General features: G+C 50.3%; 1 protein-coding gene across 5 annotated transcripts in view; it reads right to left on the bottom strand.

The window, feature by feature from the left end:
* Positions 1-23,967, bottom strand: part of PARVB (parvin beta) — a 117,142-nt gene that overhangs the window by 36,573 nt on the left and 56,602 nt on the right. For all 5 annotated transcript variants that reach the window (XM_023734609.1, XM_023734607.1, XM_023734605.1 and 2 more), the window contains exons 4-6: positions 18,492-18,594; positions 6,729-6,869; positions 2,946-3,061 (exon numbers count right to left, since the gene is read on the bottom strand). In XM_023734609.1, coding sequence (XP_023590377.1) covers positions 2,946-3,061; positions 6,729-6,869; positions 18,492-18,594 — 360 coding nt within the window. The remainder of the gene's footprint in view (positions 1-2,945; positions 3,062-6,728; positions 6,870-18,491; positions 18,595-23,967) is intronic.

The raw sequence follows: 23,967 nt of genomic DNA, 5'->3' as shown, positions 1-23,967 counted from the left end.
GTGGAGGTGGGAGTGGTGGAGGTGGGAGTGATGGAGGTGGAGGTGGGAGTGGTGGAGGTGAGAGTGGTGGAGGTGGGAGTGATGGTGGAGGTGGAAGTGGTGGTGGCAGCGGTGGGAGTGGCAGCAGAGGTGAGGGTGCTGGATTGGGAGATGCAGTGGCAGCCGCGTGTATCACAGGAGCTCAGGATGGAGAGGAGCTTTGGTGCCAGCTAATCTACCACCAGCCCCTCCTCAATCCCCCTGACGGACGAGGGACGGGGATCTCACGTCCCTCGGCTGAGGCAGCCCACTGTGGAAGGCTCGACATCTGAGCTGCCCTCCCTTTCCTGAGCTGGCCTCTGGGACCTCTCACCGCTGGTTCTTGCTAATGAGGAACAGCCTCTGTCCCGGCCTTTAGTTTTCTTGTGGCTTCATCCTGACTGACTCTCAGAAGGGCCCAGGGAGGACAGCCCAAAGACATTTTATCCACTTAGTACACATCGAACATCCATTAGGCACCTACTGGATGCTGGGCCCAGGGCTAGGTACTGGAGACATAAGGCTGAATATTTTAAGGTTAGTAGTATAATCTCAGTTTCACGGGGAAATAATCGCAGCCCGGAGTAAGTGAGCGATTTCCCCCAAGACTGCACTTCTCAGGACGAAGTGAAGGCCCTAGACCTGAAATGCCACGTTCCTTCCCTCGCCCCACTGAAGATTAGGTAACTGGCCACCTGGGCAAGGCCGGAGGTGGAGCGACAGCCTGAGTCTGCAAGTGAAGACACGGTCTGGGGAGCCATCACAGCAGCGATGCAGACCCGTTTTGGGGGCCTGCTCTCCCCATTCCAGGCCAGTGGGATGTGAACCCAGAGAATCCTCCTGCAGCCCCAGTCAAGGCCACTAGCCCAGCGAGTGCTCACCATGGTCAGCACAACTTCCCGCAAACCTAAAAGACATTCTTGGACCAGTGTGCACGCCTGAAAGGAAATATCTCAGTGACTGAGCCTGCAGTACTCAAGGGCCCCACTTCTGACGCACACAGACTTGGGAAGCATGCTCCCCTGTGTCCTTGGGAAGCCTTTTCCGGCCAGCTGCCTGAGGAGGGAGCAACCGAGGACAGGGGTGGCAGGAACGGTTCCCTGGTCCCTGTCCCCACCACCGACCACAAACATTTCTCCTTGGGAAGAACACAGGACAACGGGGCATGGAGCCCGTGCCGTCTGCCAGGAAAGGACATTTCCATCAGGTCAAGACCAACAGGACCACCAGGGTCAGAGCCAGCTTCTGAAGGCATGGGGTCATCCAGGCCCGCGTGGACCACAGCGACCACAGGGCTGATAAGTTTGAAAACCAGAGAAGATTGAGGAGCTGGACGGCTCGAGTAATATAAACACTAGGGCATCCAGGTCTCTAAGCATAACCTCAGCACTCTGGCAGACCAAGTTGGCTCCTGGAGGACTCCAAGTGTGTTGTCCCAATTTTAGAGTTCCCAGTAGCCACTGGAGGAGCGTTCAGTACGTTACTGCTGTTGTTGTCGTTACCTGCTGTCAAGTCAGCCCCCAACTCATGGAGACCCCACGCGCAACAGAATAAAATGCCGCCCGGTCCTGCGCCATCCCCATGATCAGTTGCGTATTGGACCATTGTGATCCATAGGGTTTTCATTGGCTGGTTTTCGGAAGTGGATCGCCAGGCCTTTTTTCCTAGTCCATCTTAAGTCTGGAAGCCCTACTGAAATCTGTTCAGCATCACAAGCAAGCCTCTACTGACAGACAGGTGGTGGCTGTGCTTTAGGTACATTGGCCAGGACTGGAACCCGGGTCTCCCGCATGGAAGGCGAGAATTCTACCATGGAGCCACCGCTGCCCCGGCCAGCCCTATGCAGAGTGCTCGGCACACACCAACAAACCAGTTGTCTTGGAGTCAATTCTGACTCATGGCGGCCCCATGTGTGCAGAGTAGAACTGCTCCACAGGGTTTTCACAGCAGATGCTTATATACACTTTTTGTTGTTGTTGCTGCGTGCCATTGAGTCGCTTCTGACTCACAAAGACCACGTAGGACAGAGCAGAACTGCCCCCACAGGGTTTTCTAGGCCGTAATCTTTACAGGAACAGATCGCCAGGTCTTTCTCCCACGGAACCAGTGGGTGGGTTCGAACCGCCAACCTTTCGGTTAGCAGCTGAGTGCTTAACTATTGCACCACCAAGGCTCCTCTAATTTAAAAAAAAAAAAAAAACAAGTTGAAATCGAGCCAATTCCAACTCATAGTGACCCTATAGGACAGAGTAGAGCTGCCCCATAGGGTTTCCAAGGAAAGACTGGTGGATTCGAACTGCTGACCTTCTGGTTAGCAGCCGAGCTCTTAACCACTGTGCCACCAGGGCTCCTCCTCTACACTGGACTGAAATAAGAATTCAAACCCGGGACAGTCCCTCCACTGAAATATAAGGGAAGTGACAAAAGAAAGGCACCAGCACCTCTGTTAGCCGGCCTAGGACCTCGTTTCACTTCTCCCACTAAATCCAGAGAAATGACCCTAAAAAAGAGCTAATGGAGAATGCTGGCTATCACACAGAGCCCATGCAGAGAGGCCTTCATTTGGGTACCAGTTTCATACCCCTGGTCCCAACCTCCTCCAGCAAGTAATCAGCACAGTCAATGGTACTGAATTCCGACGTGGTGGCTTTGGAGAGAAATGAATGTTCTTTTCAGAAATGTGGGAAATTAAACCTCAACGCTCTCCTCCTCTGGGTTTGCCTTTCTTCAAATCAACGCCATTGTTCCTGCGCCAATCATTTACTTCAAAGCCAGGGAGACGTACATTTTGTCAAGAGGGGGAAAAAAAAGTAAGATAACCTCTTAAGAAATAAAGGCAGCGAAGTTCAGGAAGAAAGAAGTCACAGCGCCTCCCCAATGCAGTTACGGACAAGTCGACCGTGCACAGACAAGCGCGCTGTACTCACCCGCACGACCACGACCTGCACAGAGACATGTTCCGGAAGCCGGATCGGGGCCCGGAAGTGCATGGCCAGAGAGATGAGGAGATGGAGGATGGCTACGAGATTCTTCCCGTGAATTGCTTTGGGAGACAAGGGGAGAACAGGAATGCTTTATATCAGGTCACAAAGGAATCCTGTCTTAGTTATCAAGGTTCCTGGCTAGCACAAACGGTCTGCGCTCAGCTACTGACCGAAAGGTTGGCAGTTCGAACCCACCCGGTGGTGCCACAGAAGAAAGGCCTGGTGGTCTACTTCCATAAAGGTCACCCTGTGAGAACCCTAGGGAGCAGTTCTACTCTAAAATACACAAGGTCGCCATGAGTCAGAATCAACTCATTGGCAGCAGATTTGGTTGTTTTTCTGTCTTAGTTACTGTCTTAGTTATCCAGTGCTGCTGTAACATAAATACTACAAGTGGATGGCTTTAACAACAGAAATTTATTCTCTCACAGTCTAGGAGTCTAGAAATCCAAATTCAGGGTGACCAGCTCCAGAGGAAGGCTTTCTCTCTCTGTCGGTTCTAGGGGAAGGTCCTTGTCATCAATCTTCCCCTGGTCTAGGAGATTCTCAGCACGGGGACCCCATATCCAAAGGACACGCTCTGTTCCTGGTGCTGCTTTCTTGATGGTATGAAGTCCCCTCATCTCTCTGCTCACTTTTCTCTTTTATATCTCAAAAGAGACAGACTCAAGATAAAACCTAATCCTGTAGATTGTGTCCTGCCTCATCAACATAACTGCCTCTAATCCTGCCTAATTAACATCATAGAGGTTAGGATTTACAACACATAGGAAAATCACATCAGATGACAAAATGGTGGACAACCACACAATACTGGAAATCCTGGCCCAGCCAAGTTATGTTAATGAGGCAGGACACAATCTACAAAATTAGGTTGTATCTTGAGTCAATCTCTTTTGAGATATAAAAGAGAGAAGTGAGTAGAGAGATGGGGGGACCTCCTACCACCAAGAAAGCACCACTGGGAGCAGAGTGCATCCTTTGGACCCAGGGTACCTGTGCTGAGAAGCTCCTAGACCAGGGGAAGATTGATGACAAGGACCTTCCCCCAGAACCGACAGAGAGAGAAAGCCTTCCCCTGGAGCTGGTGCCCTGAATTTGGACTTCTAGCCTTCTAAACTGTGAGAGAATAAATTTCTCTTTGTTAAAGCCATCCACTTGTGGTATTTCTGTTATGGCAGCACTAGATGACCGGGACTCCCTATTTCCAAACAAGGTCATATTTACCGGTACCACACTGTTGTCGTCAAGTCAATTCTGACTCATAGTGACCCTACAGGATGGAGTAGAATTGAACCATAGCATTTCCAAGGCTGTAATCTTTACAGAAGCACATCGTCAGGTCTTTTTCCCTCCAAGCAGCTGGTGGGTTTGAAAAGCTGACCTTTCAGTTAGCAGCAGAGGCCTTTGACCACTGCGCCACCAGGGCTCCTTATTTACAGATACAGGAGTCAGGATTTCAACACATATTTGAGGGGAACACAATATAATCCATAAGAAACCCCAAGCCCACATTCAAATGGCAATAAAGATGCTGCATCTACATGACACCTCAGAGAGATGGGGTGGCAGTGAACCTCAGAAAATTTAAAGTTCATGAGCATCCCTGGCTGAATGTATTTCTTGTTTCTCAGAATTACTAAGATTCTCTCCTGTTGGCCTAAGGTTACTTGTGCAAAACCTTTTTTTTAAGTTGTGGTAAAATACATATATATAACAAAACATTCACCATCTCAACCATTTTTCCTTGTACAATTCAGCAGCATTAATTATGTTCATCATGCTGTGCAACCATCACCACCATCTGCTTCCGGATTTTTCCATCACCTTTAGCAGAAACTCAGTGCCCCCGAAACAATGGCATCCCCAGCGTTTACATAGTGCTCTTTCAAGGGAGTAACTTGGGTGGCAAGAAGAAAAAGGAATGAGCAGGGTAGGAAAATGAACACAACACGAGGAAAAAATCAGGAAAAATAGGTCATCAGGGCCACTTACTCGTGAAAATAATGTCCCACCATTATCTTCGGCACTTAGAAAGCTCTCCCCACCATGCAATCAGCTGTCTGAACCACGGGAGGCTCTCCGGGGCAAGGGATGCTTTGGGGATGGTTAGAAGTAAACTCCTGGGCTGCCTAGGTCAGTCTTTGGCCACCATCACCAACTTATTCAGCATGTGGACCAAGATGTGGTCCTTCCGTGCAGAGCTTTGTGGTTGACAAAGCCCTCATTCCACACCGTAACCCCGATAACCACAAGGCAGGCTTGGGGCTGTCCGTGGTCACCATGCCAAGAAACTGGGGGCCAAGAATCAAGGCCCCTCCAAGTGTCCCACAGGATGGGGCTCATTACACCAAGCCACAGAGGGAAGCCTCCAGCCAGGAGGGAAAGCCCTGCAAAGAGGATGGGGAGGTGGGTGACATCCTTAATGGAGGAAGAGCAGACAGGGCCGAGAACTTGCCAGCTTCTCTGACTTTAAGTCTTCCTCATCCGGGTTCACTTCTTGGCTGGAAATACTGTGATGTCACCTGCTTCTAAAGCTGGCACGTGCTGTGGGACACAGCCCCGTGGTCAGCGTGAATCAATTCCACATCCTACTTTGATTATCGATAAAACAGCTCATTTGGTGTTGATGCCATTGGTATTTGGGGTTGGGTCCCATCCAAGACCCCCACGGAGCTGCTTCTGCCTTACAAATTCTTATGGATTGAATCTGGCCTCTAAAAAGATACACTGAAGTCCAAATCCCTGTATCTGTGAACATGACCTTGTTTGGGAAGGTCTTTGAAGACACTACTATCTGTTAGGTTAGCATGAGGTCATACCGGAGTGGGGGTGGGAGGTCCTAATCTGATCTGAGTGGTGCCCTTACAAAAGAGAAGAGACACAGGGAGACACTCCGAGGGAAGACAGTCATGTGACAAAGAAGTGATGCTGCAGCAGCAAGCCAAGGAACGCCTGGGGCCACCAGAAGCTGCAAGAGGCACGGAAGGATCTTCCCTAGAGCCTTCCAAGACAGCATAGCTCTGCTGACGCCCTGAATTTGGACTTCTAGCCTCCAGAACTGTGCAACAATACATTTCTGTTCATCTAGACCACCTAGTTTGTGGTACTTTGTCATAGCAGCCCTAGAACACTCATGTAAATTGTTGTTAGGTGCTGTCGAGTTGGTTCCAACTCATAGTGACCATATGTACAACAGAATGGAACACTGTCTGGTCCTATGCCATCCTCACAATCGTTGTTATGTTTGAGCCCATTGTTGCAGCCACTGTGTCAATCCATGTCATTGAGGGTCTTCCTCTTTTTCGCTGACCATCTACTTCACCAAGCATGATGTCCTTCTCCAGGGACTGGTCCCTTCTGATACCATGTCTAAAGTATGTGAGACAAAGTCTCAGCATCCTCACTTCTAAGGAGCATTCTGGCTGTACTTCTTTCAAGGCAGATTTGTTTGTTCTTCTGGCCGTCCATGCGATAGTCAACATTCTTTGCCAACAGTGATGCTCCCAAAAAACCCGAACCCCCATCCTTCCCCTTGGAGCCTTCCTTGGTCCACCCAACCAGTCAGGCCTCTCTCCTCTGAAGCACAGAAAAAACAGAGCATTTGAGGTGTGACTTACTTCATCTATGAGCCCCGAGAGTGGGGACATTGACTTCTGCCTCATATATTGCCTCCCACAGAGCGGGGGCCATGAAACAATTTTTGGGTCCCTAGCGGCTACTCACCGTCGACATTCCAGCGGAGCACCCAGCCGTGGGGCCGCAGCAGCTCGTGCACAGCCTCCAGCACTGTCTGCAGCTTCTGTTTCTGCCCGATTTCCGACTGGGTCACCTCGGCCACGTTCAGCTTGCAGTCCCCCAGTTTCTCTGCAAAGACACGGACCAGAGGAAAAGGCAGGGTATTAGAAAAAGCTGGAGGGACTCAGGGCCGAGAGGAAAGCTGGCTGGGATGTGGTCCCCCTCTGCCACCTGGTCCCCAAAGCGAAGACGGTTACTATGCACGGATGGGGGTTTCCAAGATGTTGGGTCAAGGAACATGGAGCCTTCAGGTCCCTCATCTTTCCTAGAAAATTACTCCAGAATGAAAAAGGGGTGGGGGGAGCATTCAAGGGTAAAACTGGGAGTTCCCTACTCAAGAACATTCTATTCACATACAACGGAAAATATAATTCAAGGTCCACAAGGAGGTCACCTCAGCAGGGGAGGTGGGTGGGGAAGGCTGTGCTCGTGGGTTCCCAGGAGGACGAAGCCTGTGATAAAGAAAATAGCAAGGGTCTTAACTGTACAGCTTCTGCCTCCTGCATACAGATGTCCCTATTCTTGTTTCTCTAACACTGACACCACAATAAGAAGAATTATTAGATATTCATAGATACTCGGCGACGGTTTTATCACCTAGAGTGAGCAAAGGAAGCAATCTAGAAAGGCCCAGACAAGACTGTCACAGCCACTTGAGATTCAATGATGAAGACTCCAGCCCAGCACGACCTGTGTGCCTGCAAGTTTTGCGGAGCAGACCGGAGACACCTGCCACCCGACACACGACCCTCCACCTGCTGAAGGGCAACGGGGCTGTGGGATCCCAGGTGTCCCTCCTATTCATTCATTCTAAGACCTGGGTGTTTCCTGATCTATCCCCTCTGCAGAACAGCAAAGCGATGTTACAGAGCACCTGAGATAATTCACTAGCAGTGATTACAAAGCATTCGGCGCAGGGCCCGACTCGGCGGAAACTGCAGTCAGCGCCGACGGCCTGGATGGCTTATTATGAAAGCAGTCAAACCCAGGCTGATTGCAAACGGGGCTTCCATGTTGTAAGGGAGCCCTAGCAAAGTTCCGTTTAAAGCATCTTGTTGGAGGCTTCTGCGAACTTACCGTTCTCTCCCCAGACTTCTCCCCTTCCTCAATTAGAACAAGAATGATGGCTTTCGATATTCTCTTCAGGACGATAGAATTATACAGCGATGCCTGCTGGGCTCGGGGCACCCCTTCATTCATTTGCTCACAAAATAGTTACTGTGAACCTACTATGCGCCAGGCGCTGTTCTGGGTGCTGGGATACGCTGTGGACAAGAGAGGACCCTACTGGGGAGACCCCTCCAAAAAAAAAACCCCAAACCAGTTGCTGTTGAGTAGATTCTGACTCATGTGACCCCAGGTGTGTCAGAGTAGAACTGTGCTCCAAAAGGTTTTCAGTGGCTGATTTTTCTAAAGTAGAGCACCAGGCCTTTCTTCTAAGATGCCTTGGGGTGGACTCGAACCTCCAACCTTTTGGTTAGCAGCCAAGCACTTAACCGTTTGTGCCTCCCCAGGGGACTCCCAGTAGGAAGACACTGAAATAAAGCAATAAATCAAACCCATTGCCATCGTCAATTCTGACTCGTGTGTGTCAGAGTGGAACTGCTCTAGAGGCCTTTCTTGGCTGTGATCTTTACCAAAGCACATTGCCAGGCCTTTCTTCTGAGGCCACTGGATGGGTTTGAACCACCAACCTTTTGATTAGTATTTGAGCACAAACCGTTTGTACCACCAGGGACAGTGGGAGACAGCTTACCTAATAAACCGCAGGCCGGACAGGGTGAGGGATGGGAGGAAAGCCAACTGCACAGTACTCCGCACTTGGAAGGGGAATGGAAACAATTCTCACTGTCTGCATTTTCACTTCCCTCCATCTGTGTCTAACAGGTGCCGCCTGGGTAATCCAAAGCTGAAAACACAGAGGCCTGCAGGGGATTACGAGCCCGGGATGGAGCAGCCTGGGGCCCCTGGGGAAGGATGGGGTAAGAGGGGGTCACAGAGATCTACGTAGTCCGAGAGCCCGGCCCACTGGGGGAGAGGGGGTCCTGGCACATCTCTGCCATCCTGCAGATTGAATACGGCCCAACATCCATCTGGGGTGGAGGAGGAGTCAGGTGGAGAAGGAAGATCCCAATGGGGGCTGGCTATGCCTGGGTGCTCCTGTAACACTGGGTCTTTTTTCAAAAAAATTTTTGGTGAAAATATACACAGCAGAATTTACACCCATTCACCAGTTTCTACACATACAATTCAGTAACGTTGGTTACATCCTTCACATGCGTCACCCTTCTTGCTGTCTCTACCTGTGCTGTTTCACCACCACTGACCTAGACTTACTACCTCCTACATCCCTCATCTACGCTTTAGAGTTACTGTTGACAATTTGATTTCATATACGTAATTCTTTCAAAGAGTGCAATTCTCGTGGTGAACATTCTTTACTCATTTATCTAAATAGTTGCTTATTTTCAAGATGACTTCAGGGGATAACTTTGGTCCATGGTTTGAAAATTTTCTCAGAGCGAAAGATTCGGGGGTTCCTCCCATCTCAATAGATCCAGTAAGTATGGATTCTGTAAGAATTTTAAATTTTGTTCCACATTTCCCCCCTTTGGATCAGGATTCATCTACTGATTCATAGGCAGGGTCTTGGTGACTCTCCACGTGGGAGAGAATAAGGTCTTTGGCATCACCAGGCATCACTTTGCCTGCTGATAGGAGGCTACAGAGCAGCTCAGAGTTTTGCCATGGCCAAGACCCCTGTCTTCCTAGCATGGAAAGAGGCAGAGGAAGGGGGCAGGGATGATTCCTAAGAGGAAAGAAGAGCAGCAGGCAAGCAGGGCTGATGGCTCAATGTGGGGATTGTGAACATTTACCCGATTTTTGCAGGGAGAGGGTGTGTCCATGAGTTCAAGCACAACAACAGCTGGTCTGGGAGCTCCATCATGACTCCAGCGTGCACGGCCTCACCTTGAAAGTAATACCTCAAGAACAGGAGAGCTACACCCACAAAAATCCTGTGAGGTGGCAAAGAATCAGGCAGTTGCTTCCCAAATCTCCTCTTAAGAAGAGGAGTTCATCCTGAGTCCAGTGGAGATTCATCCTTGTCCATTTCCACGTGACTGAATCCAGAAATCCATTCTCTCTCCACGTCTCTCTCACCCCCGCCTCCTTGAAACACCTTCACCTCTATCCTCCCAGAAGGCAACAGCTCCTCTGGTTCCTCCTCCCTCACAGCTGATTCTTCTCCGCTGACCACCCAGGGCCCCACTACAGATACACAGAAGTTGGCTTTGGTGTTGATGCGCAGTCGGAATCTACTGTTTAGATTTGGCTCTGCCTTTGAAAAGCCAAACATCCGAACACCTACATCAATGTCATTCTCGGCATCCCTGGGCTGGGCTGGCATGATCATGTGGTTTACTATCACATCTTGTCAGTGTAACAACATCATTAATACAACCAGGCATGACATTTTCATGTTCTATCAATATCCCAATATTCTCTTCCATTGTTCTTTTTTTCAGTCAAACAAAGTGGTGTGTCAAACCACTTGACGTACAAGAGATTTTAGAATTGTCTTATCAAGTACTCATTCAAGATACTCAAACAAGATGGAACAGCAGCTTCTCCATGGTAAAAAGGCTGCCTGAGCCAAAGTCAGTCTCACGGTGTACTCTACAGATAACAAAACTGACATAGCAGGATTAACAAGCACAGCGGCTTCAGAGCACGTCTGTGTCAGCTGGGCCAGCTGAAGAGGGAACCAAAAGGATGTGATCTCTGCTACAAAATCCCACCACTCTGCTCCAGGGAGGGTGCTGATATTGCATGCAGACCAACAAGGCAGAGATGCAGATGTAAATCCAGAGCCTGTCCTGTGGTCCTGAGAGCCAGTTCCAGATCTCCATGGCCACATTGCTCGATCTAGGGCTTAGGGACACAACTGTCTCAAGTGGTAGGGCAAAGCCACAAATGCATGCAAAAGAATCAGAAATAAAAAAGCGAGCGCAACACCCTAAAATTTGCTCCTGAAAATATTAGGAAGTATCTCCTTCAGGCAGTGAGCAAAGCACCAATTCAAGGGACACCAATCAAAGAGCATCACCATTGTTTGGCAGGTCCTCAAAAAGTTAAACAGAGTTACCATCCAACACAGCAATTCCACTCCTAGGTATAGACCCAAAGGACTTGAAAACAGAGACTCAGACAGATACAGTAACTCGTACAACAGGATTCACTGCAGCTTTATTCACAAGCGCCAAAAGGTGGAAACAACCCAAGTGTCCATCAGCTGACGATGGACAAACAACATGTGATGTCCCCATACAACAGAGTATTGCTTAGTCATAAAGAGACACGAAGCTCTTACACACGCGACGACATGGGTAAACCTTGAGAACGTTATGCTCTGGGAAAGAGGCCAGATACAAAAGGACAAATGTTGTGTGATTCCACTTAGGTGACATAGCTACAAGAGGCAAATGCATTCAGACAAAAGTAGATTAGAGGTTCCCAGGGGCTGGGGGGAGGGGACAATGGACGTTCATGACTAACGGGTATGGCGTTTCCGTTTTGGGTGTTGAAAAAGTTTGAAAACAAATAGTGGTAATGGTTGCACAATCTGGTGAGTGTAATTAATGCCACTGAATTGTATTATACACGTAAAAACAGTTAAAATGGCAAATTTTATGTTATATATGTTAAAAAAAAAAAAAGGGAGGGGGCCGTCATCACCAATGGTCAAATCTTCAAGTCCAAGAGTTGAAGTAGCCCCAAGTCTCTACCTTAACCAGTTACTCTCAGAGAGGAAGGAAAGCTGGTAACCCAGCAGCAGTACCCTTGCAGACAGCGTCACCCAAAGAGCAGCACGTCCCTCTGCCGTTCTCAGGTGGAGGTGAGTGTCTACCACTGCAATGTCCGGTTTGATGACCTCGAGAGCCATCTCCCACCCAGCAGCGCTCACAAGTGACTGTCCCCAACAACAACATCAAACATCAAAACTCTGACCATAACATTTTCAGTAATAAGGCTGTGATCATTATAAAACAGGAGACCCTGGGGGGCACAAACAGTTAAGCACTCAACTAATTAGCCGAAAGGGTGGCAGTTCAAAACCACCCGGAGGTGCTTGGAAGACAGGCCTGGTGATCTGCTTCTGAAAGGTCAGAGCCTTGAATACCCTATGGAGCAGTTCTACTCTGCACACATGGCGTCGCCATGAGTCAGAATCGACTCGACGGCAGCTAACACCAACCCAGACCCAAACCTACTGCTGCCAAGTGGGTTTCCTCACATAGCGACCCTGTAACAACAACAACAATTAGCAAACAATCAGGATAACATTTCAGATTTATTCTTGGACTGCGGAAGCTCACTCTGAGACGGTGATTCTCAGCTTAGCCAAATATAGATGTTAATTCTTGACCATTCGGCATTCAGCCAAATAATAAATCTGGAACATTCTCTCCAGGGGATCCCTTTAGACTCATGGTGTTCAACACCATCTCCGAGCTGCCGAGCTCCACGCTTCCCTGGCCTCCAGACTCATCCCCTCAGCAGCCGGATCCAGCAAGATGGCATCTCAGCCCTCTCAGTGCAACCCAAACTCCACATCCCCTACTCCCTACACTACGCTTCCAGGGGTTCCCTTTCCTCAGTTGCCACGAACCCGGCCATCAGCCTTGAGTCCTCGGTAGCAACCACGAGTCCTCCAAAACCCTCCCTGACATTGCCTCATGTCCGCTCGTCCGCCTAGTCCGAGCCCCTTCGTTGGATGCTGGGCTGCTGTGACACGTCCTGCTTGCTCTCTCGGCTCCGACCTCTGACCCCCTCCTTGTCCATTCTGTACCAGCAGCCCAAGTGGCCTTTTAAAACTCTAACTCCGATCATGTCAAGGCCATGCTCGAGCCTCCAGTGGCCTCCCGTCACTTAGAATGAAAGTAGCTGTACCCCAGGGCAGGACACGATCTGGCCCCGGCGTCCTCCCAGCCACATCTCACGACTGCCTCCCTCCCTCGCTGTCCTCCATCACAGCAGCCCCAGCACAGCTAGCTGCGACTCCAGCACAGTGCACTCTGCCTGGCTTCCAAGCCTCACTTCCGAGCCTGACCCGGAACGTTCTCCAAGCTACCGTACCGCCCAGCCTCCTGCCCCTCCAGCCACTGTCTGCCCCTACCCCTCTCTGGTTTGCTTCATCACACTTGTCACTCTCTGAAGATGTCTCCTTGTGTTCTTGGTTTGACACCCCATAATACTTCTCTACATCTTTCTGCTCTCTGCTAGAAAGTGTGCCACGGAGGACAAGGCTCCGTCCCTCTTGCTTCCCATGTCTGCAGAGCCTAGAACCACAACTGGCCCACAGTCAACAAACCAACAAATATTCGCTTAACAAACGAAGGAATGAATGATCAAGACAAACACAAACTCCTTTCCCTCTGAACACGTAGCTTCTGAGGACGATCGAGTAGGAACATGGCCGTGTGTGGGTCTCTGTCTGCAGAACAAGTTAGCTGACACACTCCCCCTGCCCCAGCAGGCTGAACTCCAAGATCAGGTGGCCTGTAAGAGCCGTGTGTGCAGAGGGGCCTGGGTCTGGGGGGATGTGGGCTCCCGAGTGGAGGAACAAACGACCATCTATGTAGCTGCAGACCCTGCACCCAAGTGCTCCCAGGGCACCCCCCTACCCCGCCAGGGCTCCTTGCAGGCATCCCAGACTGTCTGCTTCCCCAGCATCTCCCTCTCCCCAACAGTGCCTCCCAGTCCCAGGGCCCTGACACCCCACACACACCTGCATCCTGCAGCAGCACCACCCCCCCGCAAGCCATCTCCCACCCCAGACTCCCATCAGCTCACCAATCCCAGCTACTAAGTCACCCTTCTGTTACAACTGATCTCCACCCCAGCGTCTGATCCAGCCTCCAAGGAGCGACCCTCCAGGGTGGTCTGTGAGGGCTTCTCCCACCAAGGTGGTGCTTGCCTGTCAATCAACCAAAGGGCAGAGCTTGAGCAAAAAAGGAGCCCCCAAATGCAGGTCTGATGTCCCTCACTGACGGTGAGTGGGAGTGCAAGGTTCCCACGGTACAACAGGAGTCCTCCCTCCAGACCAGCCTTGAAAACATACCAGAGCTTCTTGGGGACCGAAAGACTCTTCAGCAAGCATCTCACCCCTCTGCTGTCTCTGGGTGGTGCCGAGTCAGACAACTCCAGGCAAACGCCCCTCTGTTCTTTCCCTTTTCATTTCCCGAAGAAGGAGCCCACAGTTTTTGGTAGGTAATGAAACTGCAGGACATTTCCATTGACTCAGTCAACAAATATTTGCCATGTGCCAGTTACCCCGAGGACTCTGAGGACGTGGCAGGAAGCAGTGCTCAGCAGCTCCTGATCCGATGTCTCATTTACCTGTCTTTATAACTGCCATTACCCAAGAAACCAAGCTCCGGGTTGCAGATCTGCTGCAAGAGACCTCTTTAAAGTTTTCAAAACCAAAGATGTCACTTTGAGGACTGAGGAGCACCTGACCCAAGCCATGGTTTTTTCAATCACCTCACATGCCTGTGAAAGCTGGACAATGAAAAAAGAAGACTGAAGAAGAATCGAGGCATTCAAACTGCATGGCTAGTGAAGAATATTGAATATCCCATGGACTACCAGAAGAACAACCAAATCAGTCATAGAAGAAATACAACCAGAATGCTCCACGCAAGCAAGGATGGAGAGACTTCAGCTCGCTTACTTACTTTGGACATGTCATCAGGAAAGAGCCCAATTGCTAGAGAAGGACATCACGATTGGTAAAGCAGAGGGTCAGTGAACATAAGGGAAACCCTCGGTGAGATGGAATGACGCGATGGCTACAACAGTGGGCTCAAACATACCAACGATCATCAAGACGGTGCGGGGCCAGGCAACATTTCGTTTTGCTGTACATGAGGCAACCATGAGTTGGAGCCGACTCCATGGCATCTAACAACACAACACAACACCCTGTACCAGGCCCTGTGCTGAGTGCTCTCCTGATGTCACTTCAGAGAGTAACTTCTCATCCCCACCTTACAGATACAAGAAGGAGCTTTCTGCCACAAGTCCCCACCCTATGCCTTCCTCATCCTTTCTCTCCTCTCTAAGCTGGGGACCCCAATGAATGGTCACTCTCTTTGGACACATTCCCATCAGGAGCCCCCACCCACTGGACGCCAGCTGCTCTCGTCCGGGGCACCAATGACCTCCCCATTGCCAAATCTAGCAGTCCACGCATCCGAGTGACAGAGAAATGGGAGTGCTGCAGGAAGGACTCTTTAATGACAATATGACGGCATGTCTGTACATCGATGTGAGCAATCCAGGAGAGAGAGGAAATGGCTACAGAGAGGAGGAGCTGAGAAGCGACTGTCTTGAGGAGGCCAGAGGCAAAGAGGAAATCCTTCCCTACAGGTGGACAGCCTGAGGAAGCAACACGCTGGACTTGAAGTCAGCAATTCAAATTTCTTCAACATGTGTGGTTGTTGTTAGCTGCTAAGAGTAATGAAAAAATTTGGAAAGGGATAGAGGTGGTGGTTATACCCCATGGTGAACATAATGAATGTCACTGAATGGCACATACAAAAATGGTTGAAACAGTCAATGTTTTGTTATATATATTTTTTAGGACAATTAAAAAATATATATATTGATGGTAATGGTTATAGCACAGTGAATAAGAAAGAATCCATTCATCCATAGTGATGTTCAAAAAAAAAAAAATAGGAAGGAGGGAGGGAAAGCTCTTCTTTAGAGTATGCCAGGTTAAAAAAAATTAAGGAAGGCAGGATAGATATAGAGAAATCATTACTTTGCAACCCCCAGTGTAATAACTGACTTAGGCAAGGATCATCAATGGATGCCAAAAATCTTGGCAAAGGATTGTGGGTGAACATGACATTCATATGGTCTCAAAGTACCATCACCTAGAGTCTACTTACTCTTTAAAAAAGGAAGAAGTACCTTTGCGGTGGGGAGCTCTGTTGGACGCCGCTTTAATTAAGTGATGCTAATTGTTGTCGGCCATCATCAATACTGGGACAAGCCAACATCGTATGTGCCTCCGCATGTGAAGTGCTGCAGAGGACGCAAGCCCAGCTCTGTAATATTCTCACCAAAAATGTCTGACCTGAATCTAACCATGAGCAAGCAATCAGACAAACCCAGACTCTAGGAGCCTCTACCGGACAACTGGCGGGACTCTCCAAAAATGTCAAAAAGAAAGAGAGGGGGGAAGGAGGTTGTTCTAGATTAAAGAAACCAAAAGAAATGATTTTTTAAAAATGTAATGTGTCATCCTGCATTGGGTTCTGGATCAAAACAAACAAACAAAGAAAACAGCAATAAGACATTTTGGGGACAACTGTGGATTTGGGTCATTCAGCCCACCTTGGCTGTCGTGAAGACCCTCTGTGATAAAGCAGGTGGAGGCTCAGCACAGGGCCTGCACCTGGCATGCCCAGGAAGCAGGTAAGAGAGAGGCCCCAGCACCCCTGCTCCCCTTGGGCATGTGCACCACACAGCAGAGCCAGAGAGGAGAAATGAGGAAGAGCAGATGACCCCGCAGCTCGCGGCCCAGGCCTGGGAGACAGCCACCTGGGGGAGACAGGCTCAGAGCTGTGGCTGTACACCTGTGATGGTTGATTTTATGTGTTAACTTGACTAGGCTGTGCTTCCTAGTTGTCTGGCCAAACCCTAGTCTAGATGTTGTTATGGAGGAGTTACCCGTGCGGTTATGGAGTACACCTCCTCACTTATCAACTCTCTCATTAGCTGACGTTTCGCATTTACGACAGTAGTAAAAGATCTACTCTCCGGCTATTTTGCACCTTAATGACGTATGTCTGGCAGTAACAATAGCCGAGGTGTACGGTGAGGGGAATGCTGGCTGTGACAGTTAAGGTTATACGTCAGCCTGGCCGGGCGATGATTCTCAGTTGTTCGGCAGTTATGCAATGATGTAATTTGGTAGTTACGTAATGATGTAATCACCCTGTATCTTGTGATCTGATATGGTCATCCTCCATTTTCACATAACACCGATTTCACATAACAACCTGGTCTTTGGAACCTAACCATGTCGATAAGTGAGGAGAGGCTGTAGCGGTTGTTCGTGGCTGTCCAGTGGGCTCCAACTCATGGTGACCCTAATTTAATGTGATTAAATCAGTTAGACTTATGCTCTGGGCTCAGCCGCCCGGGTTTGTATCCTAGCCCCGCTGCATTAACTATAAACTCCGGGCCCCAGTGTCATCGGTCAAAGGGTGATGGAGAACTTACCTCCTAGGGCCATGTAACAATTAGACAGGACAACCACGTAACGCGCTTGGAACAGCGCTGGCACACAGTGAGAGTTCATACACATCAGCTGTTATTAAAATTAAAATTATTTTCATCTCTCCATCCCCGAACCCTGCTCTTCCTGTTCCTTGTCTGGTGACGCTTCACTCACTCTTCAAGTGTCAGCTTAGACTTCCCATCCGCAGGCCAGCTGGGGGTCCTCAACCCAGAGCCCAGGGCACCTTACAGCCCCCATTAGAACTGAAGGGAGAAGGGACTGCAATTATTTGATAAACATCTGTCGACTCTCAAGGGCAGGGATGAGGTCCATATCACTCGTCAATGGATCCGCAGTACCAAGCACTCAGCGGGACTCATTAAACATTTGATGAAGCAATATTCAATCTAGCCACCTATCAGTCTTAGGAAAAATCACTAAACTGCCCTCAGCTGGAGAAGTCAGACAATAAAGCCCGCCCCTCACGAGAATAATGGGTCATGATTTATTTGGTAATCCGTGCACTTACAGGATGTTTGCTGGACCTGCTCCCCTCCTCCACCCCGGTTCCTAAGATGAACCGTGCAGGCCTGAAGGCATTTATGGAGGGCACAGCCAGCCGGGAGCTAAGCCAGAGAACATGCTCCATGATCTTGCTCCAGCACCCCTGCTCCCCTTGGGCATGTGCACCATGCAGCAGAGCCAAAGAGGAGAAATGAGGAAGAGCAGATGACCCCGCAGCTCGCAGCCCAGGCCTGGGAGACAGCCACCTGGGGGAGAGGGGCTCAGAGCTGCAGCTGTACATCTGTGATGGTTGATTTTATGTGTTAACTTGACTAGGCTGTGCTGCCCAGTTGTTTGGTCAGGTATGAGTCTAGATGCTATTATGGAGTAGTTACATAGGACTAGATCAGTTGGCCTTAAGCAAAGTCTTCCTATAATGTAACGTAATGTAATGTAATGACCTTCCATCTAACGTACTGTGATGTAATTACTTTCCATAATATAATCTAACGTAATGTAATCAATCCGTTGAAGGCCTTAAGAGCAAAAGGGAGTTTCCAGACTATAAACAGGTAATCTGGTAGAGCTCTCACCTCACTCCCCCGTTGTCTGACCTACACAGCTTGAGACCCAACCCTGTAGGAGTCTCCAGCCTGTCACTTGATGTATGGATTTTGAACTTGGCAGCGCCCCACACACACACGCATTTGCACCACCGGGACTCCTTGTGAGTGTGTGTGGTGTGTATCACTGGTTCTGTTTCTCTAGAGCACCCTAAGACAATGCCTATAATGCCTACTCTTTGTGTGGTCCAGGCCCACGGGCCCCTTCGCTGCAAGGTGGGGTGGAGGGGGAGGCCCTCGCCGTCCCTGTCCCACATGTCCACTCACCCAAGAGCTTCTGCAGCACCTGCCCATCGTACAGGTCCTCCTCCAGCTGCTTCACGATGATCCTTTCCTCCACCAGGACATCGTTGACCCAGTCGATGAGGACCTGGAGAGAGGCAGACATCACATCCTCACCCTCAGCGCCATGCTGACAGGCAGGAAGCCCAGGCACTGACACGCTGACAGAAAAACACGGGGCCCCTGCACGAGGGCTGCAAGCCAGGAGGGGAGAGGGAACTTCTCCTGGCCCATGGGGTGGGCGAGAGCTCACGCACCCTCAGCCTCTGCAGCCGCCGCGAGGCTGCCGGAGTGGCGGATATGCTAACTGCCCCAGAGAACCCTGGTAGAGGGGAGACCCTTCTGCAGTGAATCCAGGTCCTTCCCAGCCAGGGACTTGGGTAAGGTGGGGGAACAGATGTTTGTTATGTGCCCGCAAGTCAATTCCGACTCATAGCAACCCCACATGACAGAGTAGAACTGCCCCAGAGGGTTTCCTAGGCTATAATCTTTATGGAAGCAGATCTCCAGATCTTTCTCCCACAGAGCTTCTGGGTGGGTTCAAACCACAAACCTTTCGGTTAGCAGCCAAGCATCAACCATTGCGCCACCAGGGCTTCTTAAATGTATACTTGTGTTTGTTGTTAAGTGCCGTCGAGTCAATTCCAACTCATAGCAACCCCGTGTGACAGAGCAGAACTGCCCAATAGGGTTTTCTAGGCTTTCATCTTTACGGGAGCAGATCGCCAGGTGTTTCTCCCACGGAGCTGCTTGGTGGGTTCGAATCGTCAACCTTCAGTTAGCACCCAAGGGCTTAACTGTTGTGCCACCAGGGCTCCTTGGGGTAACAGTAAAGGGGATGATGATACCTGCCTCCTTGTGCTACTGGCGAGAAAGGGACTCAGTGAGTAAATCAGGTTAACACCATCCCATGGGCCCCTGGGATAGTAGGAGGTGCCATAAACGTCTGTCCCCTCCCCTCCCATGAGATCTGTACCAGAATCATCCCAGTGGCCCTGAGCCTGAGGCTGCAGGGTGAAAGGGGCTCCATCAGAGGTGTAGCAGGGGGAGGGAGGTACAGAGGGGGGCACTTGCTCCCAGGCGCAAGTCCAAGGGGCGCCAGATGAGGCGTGGCAAATATGAAAGGCGCCTGACAGATGAGCTGGACAAGAGGAGTGAAGATGCATCTCCGCCATCAACGCCTATCATCTTGGAATCGGCAGGAGGGGCGCAACTTCGAGATCTCCCCTGGGGGCCTGTTACAGTCACTACACCCCTGGAAGCATTCCCGGGCCTCGAGGCAGGAGGCGCCCCAGACCTCTCACCTACTTCCCGCCCGACCGCTTCACATGAAGGGCGTTGCGGCCTCTCTCAGCCTTTTCTTCTCCCAGCTAAAATCCCTGAAGAGGCCTGTTAAGTAACGTTTGCTTCCATACAACACACTCTAATTCAATCAAGTACTAAAAGAGACCAGCGTATCGGCGAGGGACGAGTGACTCTGGGTCCTGGCTAATTAACTGTGGGAACGCCAGCCTCTGATTACCAAATGTCACCATTAGGAAGCAATCACTAATCGCTGCTTCCCCACCTGCCCGGCATCTTCAAACCCCCAGGACTTTGCACACGTTCTCTTCCTTTGCCCGAGTGGCCCTTCCCTCTGGAAAGTATTTGGCTCTGCCCCTTCCTGGTAGTGGAATTTGGGGCGTCTGCACCCCTCCCCAGAGAAAGGTCACCCAAATGCACTGCCTGACACTCCGGGGCACCCCATAGGGTTGAGTAGGCACGCTGGCCCCTGCACTTCTCTTTTGATGGGGGACCTTCTAGCCTGTACTTCCCTTTGCTCCTCTTCTGTCCCTGCCTCCCAATGGGGCCCTGGGTCTGGCTGTACCAGGGACGCATGAGCAGCCAGCACAGGCCCCAAACCGAGTGAGCGAGCAGCCACAGCTTCCACACCAGGATTAGCCCTGCCTGGATCCTTTTTGGCCCCAGGGAGCATCAAGAAGACAGACCTGAGGCTCAGGCCCTGAGCTGGGGCTCCAATCCATCACCACCCTTGCTGCTCCCCCTACCCTGATCACCGTCTGATTTTACGGATGAGAAAGGGCACCTCGAGGCGCCCCAAGGGGCTCCGTGGTGCAGGGCAGGCAGCCAGCATGTGGCAAAGCAGGATCTACACCAGAACCCCGGCCCAAGTCCCAGGAGGTGAGTCGGAAGACTCTGGGGTCAGGCCCAGTGCCAGGGGGACTGCCGGACAATGCCCCACTCCCAGATCTCCTCCTCGGAGCAGAAATCCACTAACTGAAGTCCCCAAGGCCTTGGCCAGCCTCCTTCGTTTTTAGCAGCTTTGTCAAGATATAATTCAATACTCTACAATTCACCCATTAAAAGTGTACAGTTCAGTGGTTCTTAGTACATTCACAGGGTTTACAACCATCAAAAACCAAAAAGCCAACCCAGTTGCCGTCGAGTCGATTCTGATTCACAGCGCCCCCGTGTGTGTCAGAGTAGAACTGTGCTCCATAGGGTTTTCAATGGCTGTGAGCTTCCAGAAGCAGGTCAACAGGACTTTCTTCCAAGACACCTCTGGATGGATTCGAACTGCCAACTTATCAGTGAGTAACCAAGCACTTAACTGTTTGCTCCACCCAGGGACTCCATCAAAAAACAAAAAAAGCAAACCCATTACCATTGAGTTGATCCTGGGTCATGGCGACCCCACGTGTTACAGAGTAAAAATGGGCCATAGGGTTTTCTAGGCTGTAATCTTTATGGCAGCAGATCACCAGGCCTTTCTTCCACGGCACTACTGGGTGGGTTCGAATTACCAGCTTTTAGGTTAGTGGTTGAGTGCAAACCGTTTGCACCCAGTGACCTTCGGGACTCCATCACCAGCATCTAATTCCATGGACCCAACAGCAGTCATGCCCATGCCCCCTCCCCAGCTCTTGGCAACCACTAAGCTACTTTCTCTCTCTATGGACTTGTCTATTCTGGACACTTCGGATAAACAGAATCGTACACACGTATGGTCTTTTGTGAATGGCTTCTTTCACTCGCCATACTCTTGTCAAGGTTCATCCATGGCTTAGCATGTATTAGAACTGCATTTCTCTTCATGGCTGAGTATATTCTGTTGTATGAATGTACCACATTTTGTTGATCCATTCATCAGCTGATGGACACTTGGGCTGTTTCCATTTCTCTCAATCATGAATAGCGCGGGTATGAACATTCACGTACGCGTGTTTGTGTGGACATGTATTTTCAGTTTTCTAGGCCAGCCTCCCTTGTTAAGTCCTTTCTCACCAAGGGTTTTCCTTTCCACTCAAGGGTTGATACCTTTTACACGAAAATAGTGTCAACCGGGACATAGCTACGGAAAATCGGATTATCACTGAACAGAATTCTATCTGGCCCACCCCACTCACAGTACTTCTACTCCACAGAATAACAAGGGACACTTGAACAGATTTGATCAATAAGATGGAGTTCGTGATTTTCCTGTGCAAGCAAAACAAATAAAATGATCTAATTGGTCCCAACAACCTCTTGGGAACGGTAGTTTACTGCCCTCTCAGGGAGGAACGAAAAGTGCACAAATCCAGAATATATCGTTATCTGTCGCTCATTGCAACCACGGCAACCCGCAAAACTGGCGACAAAGCACATTTCTGTGAAGTATATTCTAGTTTCCCACTAACTCAAAAATACTAAATCAGACACACAATCCCATGAAGAAGAGAAGTGAAAATAAATCGAAGGGCGGTTTCGGGGAAGAAAGAGGCGAGCAGCCACGTGGCACTCGGCTTTTGTGAAAAGTCACCCCCAAAAGGCCAGCAGGATACCACCAGTAGACCAGCACCCCGACTGCTTTGCCTCTGAGAGCTGGAGCCACGTGGAAGGAACAGATGTTCAGAGTCCAAGGGAGGCTGCATCCAATCGCCCTCCTCCCGCCCAGACTGGCCACTCTTCCTCTCTAAGCGTTCTTTCTCTCGTACCCCACAGACACTGTGTGTGCCCCGTTTTCCACCCTCCTTTCTGGCCATCCTTCCCGTTTCCTCTGACCTCTAAAAGACGTGTTCCTGGGGCACAGCCCCGGGCGACTTCTCCTCTGGCTCTATCCACTCTGCCCAGGCCAGCTCATGGCCTCCCACAGCGCCCGAGGCCAGCTCTATCCCAGAAACCCCTAAACGTAACGTACACCCCAGCCTCCACACGATCCTTCTGCTTGGGGGCCCCATGGGCGTCCCTAACTGAACTCATCATGCCGAGCCTGCTCCTTTTCTGAGAGGTAATGGGACCACGACACACCAGTTTCAAGAGCCTAGACTTCATCCCTCAACTACTTCTGTCCTCTTCTTGATGTGGGGTCCACTTCTCACCGTGTCCTCTTCTCCACCTTCGTCCAAACCACAGTCACTCGCTGGGCCACTGCCACGGCCCCCCCGGCACCCTGCCTCCTTGCTGGTGCTCGTCATTCTCCTGTCTGCGTCGGGGCCTTTGCACATGCTGTTCCCTCTGCAGAACACATCCTACCTCCCTCTCTGCTGGCCAGCTACCACCTACCCTTCAGGTCTCAGCTTCCCTTCATTCCCTGACTGCCGCATCCCACAGAGGCCACACCCCCATCATGGCTCTCACGACCCACATTCCTCCTTCCAGCCCTGTTCACAGGCGTGAACAACTTTTTCTTTGTAATGATCTCCCCTATGAGACGTTAGAGGTCCCTGAGTGGCACAAAGAGTTAAGTGCTCACTACTAGTCGAAAGGTTGGCAGTTCAAACACACCCAGAGGTGCCTCAGAAGACAGGCCTGGTGATCTGTTTCCAAACGGTCACAGCCTTGAAAACCCCTTGGAGCACAGTTCTACTCTGCACACATGGGGTCGCCATGAGTTGAAATCGACACAATGGCACCTAACAACAACAATTAGGCTTTAGGCTCCATGAGGGCAAGAACTATGGCTGCGTCGCTGGTGGCTCTGCGCCCAGCAGCCAGCACTCACCCCCGGCTCTAGTGCTCAACAAGTATGTATGAAATTAATTAGTCACTTTACTGAGCACACTGTGGGCCCGGCTTGGGACGTAAATAGGACAGACAAAGCCTCTGTCCCTAGGACTTTACAATCTCATCAAACATTAGAAGACAAATCAGAAAACATACACTTTCAGGTTAAGATCAGTGTTACAAGAAAAATAATCCAAGGTACACGGGAGAAACTTGACAAAAGCAACCTCAGCCAGGGATTAAGGTCAATGTCAACAGTGACGAGTCTGTTGAGGGCACGCACCCTTATATCGTGTGATAAGAATGGTGCTTTCCCTCCGTGGTCTTCCTCTCCCAAACCTGTGCTACTCCCATCTAATTATGAAACAACAAGTTCCAACAGAGCAATTCCGATTGTCCAAACTGATCAATTCCAATAGAGCAATTCCGATTGTCCAAACTGATCAATTCCAATAGAGCAATTCCGATTGTCCAA

The sequence above is a fragment of the Trichechus manatus genome, unplaced genomic scaffold (genome assembly GCF_000243295.1).
Source record: "Trichechus manatus latirostris isolate Lorelei unplaced genomic scaffold, TriManLat1.0 scaffold00069, whole genome shotgun sequence".
NCBI lineage: Eukaryota > Metazoa > Chordata > Mammalia > Sirenia > Trichechidae > Trichechus > Trichechus manatus.
The sequence above is the reverse complement of the archived record's forward strand: the minus strand, read 5'-3'. Positions and strand labels throughout refer to the sequence as shown.